Source organism: Sapajus apella, unplaced genomic scaffold (genome assembly GCF_009761245.1).
Source record: "Sapajus apella isolate SASKATOON/1434 unplaced genomic scaffold, GSC_monkey_1.0 scaffold141, whole genome shotgun sequence".
NCBI lineage: Eukaryota > Metazoa > Chordata > Mammalia > Primates > Cebidae > Sapajus > Sapajus apella.
Window position 1 is genome coordinate 799,500 of NW_022437081.1, and position 8,605 is coordinate 808,104.

At 42.1% G+C, this 8,605-nt stretch overlaps 1 protein-coding gene across 1 annotated transcript in view; it reads right to left on the minus strand.

The window, feature by feature from the left end:
- MAP7D3 (MAP7 domain containing 3) overlaps window positions 1-7,955 on the minus strand; it is a 32,048-nt gene extending 24,093 nt beyond the window's left edge. Inside the window, exons 1-4 of the mRNA XM_032264022.1 lie at window positions 7,681-7,955; window positions 2,340-2,435; window positions 2,156-2,239; window positions 1,072-1,235 (exon numbers count right to left, since the gene is read on the minus strand). Of these exons, the coding sequence (XP_032119913.1) occupies window positions 1,072-1,235; window positions 2,156-2,239; window positions 2,340-2,435; window positions 7,681-7,747 (411 nt within the window). The 5' untranslated portion in view covers window positions 7,748-7,955. The remainder of the gene's footprint in view (window positions 1-1,071; window positions 1,236-2,155; window positions 2,240-2,339; window positions 2,436-7,680) is intronic.
- Between the last annotated feature and the right edge of the window lie 650 nt (window positions 7,956-8,605).

The following is an 8,605-nucleotide window of genomic DNA, read 5'->3' on the forward strand; positions in this document are numbered from 1 at the left end:
AGAAAATAAGAGAGGCAAATAAAAATAGAACACACTGAAAGAATGGCAGACAGAGAGTCTAAAGATGGGGAAAAACAGAAGCTACGACAAAGACAGAAGAAAGAAAAGCAAGCTGCCTCAGGCAGAAAAAGGTCAGAATCAGACAGAGACCCAAAGACAGACTAAGGCTTACCTAGGGACACTTAAGAATCCCTGGAATAAAGAGAAAGTGAGAACATCGGGAAGATAGAGAATGGTGTCAGAGAGACCACGCTAGACTCAGGAGTCAAGCATACTCCAAATCAAGTAGCAAAATGACCTACAAGAGAAAAATTCGGTGTCAGAGAGAATCACAGAATGAGGCAGGTAGCCAGATGTCCAGTATAAACAACAAAAGACAAACTGAAAAGGGAAAGAAGTGAAAAAGAGAGGGCGTAACAAAGCCACAGACTCATCCCAATAGAGTGCCAAAGACACCAAAAGAGAATCCAGAAAGGAAAAGAGAGGGGCAGTGCCACAAAACAAGAGCAAGGATGCTGACTCCGAACCATATGTCCAGAGGGTCCCTGCCAGGAAAGGGAAAGTGAGGAATATGGGGACAGAGGGTGGAGAGGAAGAGAGTATGAGTGCACACCAGAGGGGGCCAGGGACGCTGAAAGGGAGAGCAAGTGCCCTGATTTGGCTGAGGAGTCACACTCTTAAAGGAGTTGTGAACCATGGGTCAGATGAGGGCATGTTGGGAGGGTCAGACAGTGGGGTCTGCCGTTATTCTGTAGGCAATGAGACAACAGAGCCACTCAGAATAAACCCCAGGCCACAGCTTCCTTATGTGTCAAGTCCTGAAGGTGGATATGGCTTTATTCCTGGATTTGCAAGGCTCCTCCTTCCCTGCGCTAGTGGGTCTAAGCTCCCGGAATCTTAACAGGACAGGAGTAAGAGCTTGTAATACTGAGGAGAAGAGGAAGGGAAGAAGAGCGAGCTGGGATTGGTTCCCTTTCCACAGGGCCAATACTGCAGAGAAGGCCTGAGAAAACATTCCAGACTCAGGCAACCCAGTTTATCTTCTCACGCACTGGCTGTAAAATTATGTACCTTTAACGCCTCATCCTTCTGGTGTCTTTTTTCTTCCACAGCTATTCTCCTTCGTTCATCTTTCTCTTTTCGCTCCCTGAGCTTTCTCTCTTTTTCCTCTAACTGTTGCTTGTGTCGGAGGTTGGTCTTTCTTTCTTTTTCAAGTAGTTGTGTCTCCTTATCGGCTGAAATATTCCAAACACATTTTCAACGTGTAAGAACGAAGAAAATATTTAGGTTTTCCATATTACACACACAGAAGTTAACATATCTCATTCTCTTTCTTAATGTAACACAATCTGTGCTAGTCTGTGCTAGTAACTAAAGATTTATTATAAAGTGAACAGAGGTAGCCACTGAAGAACCATTTCCACTGAATATTCACTTAATTTCTGGAGAACTGGATTGTCTCTCATCCTGTGCAAACTACAATTCCAAATTAAGAAAAAATATTTTCTTTCATGTGATATTTCTGCTGATTTGAGTTAAAGTCAAACCCCACCATATTAATATGCTGTATATTAAAATAAAACTTTTTAAAAACCACATGGCCAGGATATATGTTTTGTTTCCTTCTACTAAGAAACTTCTTTCAAAGTCCTCATCTATACAGATCATATTAAACATGCATTTTACATTAATCGATTTATAGGAGAGCACAATTTTTCCTATATTAAAATTTTCTGTCACTAAATGCTTCTGAAGTGTGACTCTGCATAAATTAGGATCTAAAAGGATAATCTTTTTATAACTTGGTAACATGCTTTTCATCTTATTTATGTTAGGATTATTGGCAACTTATTTTCATTTTTAGAATCACTTTTACTGAAATCTTATTCTGATTGTTTTCACAAATATTGAAGAAATTTCCAGACCTTAGTTTTCAGAAAAACAAAACTTAGATAAACTACTCCTTCAAAAATTAAACAATTTAAAGAATTTTCATGGGCCTTCTTTACCTGATTTAGTAAAAGGATTTAACCCAAAATAATATATAATATAAAAAGTATAATCTATCATATAAACAAATGAGGAGAAGTTAAAAACACTTTGCAGTATATAAAATAAAATTCATTTTGATTTTTGAAAAAGGTCTAAAATATACCATCTTGCTGTCTTTTCTTCTTCTCCCGCCTCTCTCTTGCTAATCTTTGTTTTTCGTCATTTTTAAGTACAGATCCATCGATCACTAAAAAAAAAAATATATAAATATAGTTAGATATTAATAGGATATAAAATTTTAAAGATACGACACTTTGACATCTATCAAAGCCTCAGAGAAATTATACCTGGTTTAAATGTTGCTCTTATACTTGGAGTATGGGATGAAATGCTATTAACCACAACTTGTTTCTGCCTTTCTGCAATCTGGTGTGCTGCAGCAACTAAAACACAGGGAGATAAAGGGATTAGGTATTAAGAATATGAATAGCTAACACAGGGGTCAGCAAACCACAGCCAATGGTATCTGATGATAAAGGATAGGATCACTTCTAAAAATCACGACTGATTTCATCTGGGTCAACAACAAAGATATATTGAACGCCTATGATCTTCAACAATACTTTAACGAAGAAGTGTCGACTTTAACGAAGTGTTGACTATGATGGGCCAGGGTATTTGTAGACATAAAGATAATTGTAAGTGGCAGTGGCAGAACAAGCTTGTGGATGAGTAGGAGCCAATGATTAACAGAGTTCAAAAATGTCTCAGACAAGACATTACAACAAGTGTTAGATCGGGCCGGGCGCGTTGGCTCAAGCCTGTAATCCTAGTACTTTGGGAGGCCGAGGCGGGTGGATCACGAGGTCAAGAGATCGAGACCATCCTGGTCAACATGGTGAAACCCCGTCTCTACTAAAAATACAAAAAATTAGCTGGGCATGATGGTGGCGCGTGCCTGTAATCCCAGCTGCTGGGGAGGCTGAGGCAGGAGAATTGCCTGAACCCAGGAGGCGGAGGTTGCGGTGAGCCGAGATCACGCCATTGCACTCCAGTGTGGGTAACAAGAGCGAAACTCTGTCTCAAAAAAAAAAAAAAAAAAAAAAAAAGTGTTAGAAAAACTGAGCTGGCAAGGAATTGGGAAAATTAAGTTTCACCATAAATTGGAAATTTAGACGATAACAGGTTAAGAATATATGGATCTGAATTTCGAAGCAAAGTGTTAACAGTGAAATACTCAGAGATCAGGCCAAACCAATGTTAAGGAGTAAATTTATAAATTACCTAAATTAGGGCTTTCTACCCTGATTGCACATTGGCATCACCTAAGTCACTTTTTAAAAATCAGCAATGCCTGCCTGCCTGCTCCCCACCACCAGTCTCTGGGTGTGCAGCCCAGGCATTGGCAGTTGTTAAAAGCTTTATTCTGATGCACACTGAAGGTGGAGAAATAACTATTCTTTTAGAAGAAGGAATCTCCAGTGAGATGGTATCATTCTAGGTAGATGTCAAGCAAACAAACATAAATTATACAATGTGCAAACAAACGTGTAAACAGGCAGAAAAAGTGATAAACTTCAATAAGAGTGAAGTGTAAGATTAGGAAGGTACAGTATGAGGAAAAGTAAGAGGAATCCCTGAACCCTTTAATTCCACATATGGCTCTATCTAAAAGGCCCCACAATACTGAGTATCTTCAGAAACAGTATGGAGAATAATACTGAAAACTCTATTCCACCCTTGTAGAAAAGCACAGGAAGTAAGCCCCTGTGATACTGCATACAAGTTTGGTTTTTATATATTAAGAAAAATAGAACAGTTGAAGATGGGCAGTTAAAATAACTGAGGGAATAGAGGGGCTGTCCTTGCACTTATAAAATGAATGAACTCCGAGATGTTGCTACTGAGGGAGTTATTTTACAGCATAACCTTGAAAGTGACATCACAATTGCTGCCATAAGGATCACCATTTCCAAAGAGAAAAATGATTTTTTTTTTTTTACCCTAGAGGCCTAACAGCCTAGATAATGTATGACCTAGCTTAATTTGAAGATTAGACTCTTCTCAGCTTCCTTAATAATTTAACCACTGGCAATTCCATGGACCACAATTATCTTCTGAATTTGAGCACTAGTATATTAACAAAACTTCTTAGTCTATAGATCCTCGTATATACCCACTTACAACATTTTTATGTGAGCGCAGAGAAAACAAAGTATCTTGTAATATTGTTTTTATACATTCAGTTCTCCAGCTTAGAAGTCCTAAGGATAGTCTGTATTTGACACTATTTAGCTGACAATTTCTCCCAACATGCACATTTTTGGCCCAGTGTGGTGGCTCATGCCTGAAATCCCAGCACTTTGGGAGGCCAAGGCAAGTGGATCACTTCAGGTCAGGAGTTTGAGATCAGCCTGGGTAACATGGCAAACCCCCATCTTTACAAAAATACAAAAATTGACTGGGTGTGGTGGTGTACACCTACAGTCTCAGCTATTCAGGAGGCTGAGCCCAAGAGTTTGAGGCTGCAGTGAGCCATTAGCATGCCACTATATGCCAGCCTGGGCAAGAGAGACCCTGTCTCAAAAAAGTACATTTTTACCAGATTAATCAAAAATTTTATTAAACAGAAATAACCTTAGAAGTAGTTGTGATGAGAATAATGAACCAAATCCTATAAAGGTTAATGTGGTAGTAGTATCCAATCTGATTTTTAGTCCTTTGTATCCAAATTCCTACTGGTAAGAAATACATTAACAGAAAGGACAGGATTTAAAATTATTTAAAATGTCCAGGCAATGGGATAACGCCTTTATGTCTGGATATAATAGGGTCAACAATTTATACAACTTCATTGAACGAAAGAATTTACTTAACATGCATTTTAATGAATGAGGGAATTAATATTCAGTTAAAAGTAACAGCAAGGTGTTTCTGTAGTCCTTATACTAATTGTAAATCCAAAATTAAAGTAAAAGTTATATTTTGCCTGTAGATTAAGAAAATGTGTAGTTTATTACTAAAACTGAATTATGAGTCTTAATATGTATCTATGGTACTTTTCTAAAAACTTTCATAACACATTATTATACATCAGTTCACCATTTAAAAAGTTCATTTGTATTACTTAATGTAATTCTTATAACAATCCTATAAAGTAGTCAGAATTATTTCCCCCCATTTATTTTTACAGTTGAGAAAACTGAAGTTAAACATAACTTTCTCAGATCACACAGGTAGTAAGTGGTGAAGCCAGAACTTAACTGTAAATTTCAAAGCAACTTTATTATAAAATATTAAGAGAAAAATAACAGGAAAAGAAATCTGCTATCAGAGAACCATAAAAATCAGGCAGATTCACAGAATTTTGTCTTGAATAGCAAAAGCCAAAGTCATAGGGCTGAGACTTTCAGAAGACCTCCAAGTTCAAACCAATGATATCATGTCTTGAGGTCAAAATTGCAGACAATTTTCTACTATTTAGAGCTGTTTACAATGGAATGGCTACTTGGGAAAATATTAAGCTCCTCATTAGACTACACATTCAAGTGGCAGAAGTGCCCCAGGATTTTACAGCTGGGACTCTGGATGCCAGACAAGATAATCTTAAGGTTTCTCCAACTCTAAAATTGTATGATAATCTGGCTGTCAATCTCAGTAACTTTTTCTGCATAGGTAGAAATTGTTCTTTGAATAAGTTATTCTAAACTGAGAAACATTTGTGAATTTAGAAAACCAGGAAAGGAAAGGTGATAAGTCAGTGGCAAGTTTCTTACACTCAGCTGGTTGAAATATTCAAATAAATTATTTTAAAACAATTCTGCATAAAACTATGAAACACATGTGTTTTGTTAAAATAAATATTCGGTATGCTATAACCTCAGCACAGTGCTATGCACAGAAAACATAACTCAATACATGCATATTTACACTTTATACGTAACATCTATTTATATAAGTGTATCCTTTAATGCATACATACATAAATGTATAAAATAAATATATTTAGACTGTACTGTGCATCTATATGTTATGTGTTCAAGACAGTTTTAACTCTTGCTGCCAGGCTTCCAGCAGAACATGAAAACATTTTAGCAAAAACATCTGTCTCCGTGACCCCTCAAGGAAAACGCTGAGATCTAAAGGGCGATTCTGGTCAAGTTGGTGCTCTGTGAAAGAAAGTCTAACATGTGATATTTCCAATTCCTAACATGAAATGCGCAGCAAGGATTTAAACCAGAGTCCTGGGTTACGCCTTTTGCATGGCTCTTAAGTTTTTGGTTTGAAATGCTGTGAATTCAAGTATCTGCCCTATACATAATTTTAAAACACTTTCTAACATCTGATATTCAAATGCTTTTGGGGGGTTATTTGGTCCACAGCTCTTTCACATTGGAGTAATGCTGGTTAATCTAAATCACTGAAATAAACCAGTGTCACAGAGTCCCAGGTACCAATAAGCAACACAATTTATTGAAGACTCTCTTTCTAGGTGAACTATAAATTTAGACACAGAAGGAAGATTCATTTCTCCCTAATGAATGGTGAAAGTATATGTACTATATGCTTCTGACACAGTCTTTGGAGAGCTGATTCAGAGTCTTCTCAAGTAACATATAGCTTCCCAGTCTCAGACAATCTAACTTTTTAATTACAAATGCAAAGAAAAACCCTAAGAAATTCAATTAAAATTAATAAAATCGTTTTATTTGCACTCATAGCAGAGGAAACTGGTTTAACAAGCTAAAAGTAACCTCCTGTAAGGAAGAAATCCTATCTCAGATAGTGGAGCAGTCTCCTGGACCAAGCAATTCTCTGTCAAATTGTTTAAGATCAACGGTTTTGGAGGAGGGAAAAACTTTTTGGCGCTGGGACCCATTGAGGAAAAAGCACTCTGAAATGCTGATTCTCGTTCAGTTCAGCCTAGGGACTGCAAGATGTACCACGGAAGGTGACATCTTGTCGAAGTCACGTGCTACAGCAGGCAAATTAGGAGATGCAAAGAGCCAAGTTTCATCTCAACTTTTAAAGCAACTTTTAAACATCCCCACCCTCACCCCGCTTCCTCCTGGACGTTGACCAGGAGGGTGCAGGAGGTAAGCCTTTGGGAGAGGAGAGGACTGCGACAGTGAAAGCGCCTAAACTCGCCCACGTCCCGGGCTGGGGGATCACTCAAACTTTCCGTGCCTGGAAGGGCAGCCTGGAAGGGCAGCCTGGACGCGGGGGCGGCGCCGGCGCGCGGAGTCCCTGCGGGCGTCCGTTGGGGCAGTTGCGCGGGCGGCCGCCGCCCCCCATGGACAGCCAGGGCTCGGGGCGGTCCGCGAGGTCCGGGTTCCAGCCCACCCCCGCCCCGCGCGTCGAAGCAGAGCCGGTGAGTTCCCTCGCGCCGTGCCCGCGGGGCTTAGACCGTTGGCAGCGGCGGTTCGACCGTTGGCGGCCGGACCCAGGCGGCTCGCGGCGTCGGCCGCCCGTTTCAAACCCCCGCCCCCGCCCCAGGCCCAGGGCTACTCCCAGTCCCATCCCAGGGGACTCCGGCGGGGGTGAGGGGAGGACAGGATAGCGCTAGGCGACTCCAGGGAAAAGTTTTGTGGCGCCCGCTGCGCCGCTCCGACGGCCCGGGGTCTGCCGGAGCCCCGCCTCCCACGCAGGACCGAGCCACCCCCGGGAGCCGCCCGCCCGCCCCCTCACCCATCCGTGGCCGCAGCTCCCTCAAGCATGTGCTGCCGCCAGCGCCGGCGGCGGAGCCGTCCGCCATCACGGGAGTCGGGACCGTAGGCAGTGGTGGCAGTAAGGATACATTGCGCAGGCGTCGGCGGGACCTCCGCTGGGGCCGTGGCCCGGCTGCCGGTGGGCGGGGCGGGGCGGGGGCGGGGCCCGAAGGGCCACCGCGCCCGCCTCGGACCCGGGAACGAGGCAGGATTGCTTCCTGCGTCCCACCTCCTCACCAGCTGGGCCGCGACTGCCTCGTCTAAAGTAACCGTCTCTAACGTTCCGTGTTCTACCCCTACTGCATTGTGGGGACTAGCCAATCAGCACCTAGATTGGCCCCCCAACATTCCTTCCCTTTACCTAGCAACGCAGTAACAGTCCTTCCTCATTCGTTTATTCAAGGAGCATTTATGGCGTGCCTCCTGGGTGCGCTTGTATCATGAGTTTACTAGTTAGTCCTTGAAACACTACACAAAGAAAGACCCAAGTTGGGGGAAGAAGCCCAGGGAGAGGTTGTGAGTGGCAGGGTTGCTTTGATGTGCTAGGGGCCCCGTCATGAGTAGACTTCCTTTAACTGTTGCAGAATAAATCATGACACATAGGTCTCAAAGTTGCGTGAAGTATCTTTAAGATGTGAGTCTTTAAAGAGAGGCAGGGTACTTATCGGCATCAATCTCTCCGGATTTTGGGAGACACTACCGGGTCGCAGAATGTTTTTTCGATTCACAAGGAAAACCATAATTGGCCAGTCCCCTTAAGGGGCAGACCTCAGTTCATGGGCGCTTGCCCGTACGAGATGGAGTCACCACTGTTATGAGCATGTGTGTGGTGACACGGCTATAGGGACGCACTTTAGGGTTGTGGCCATTAAGTGTGGTGCAGGACATCCCCAAAGGGGGCAGGA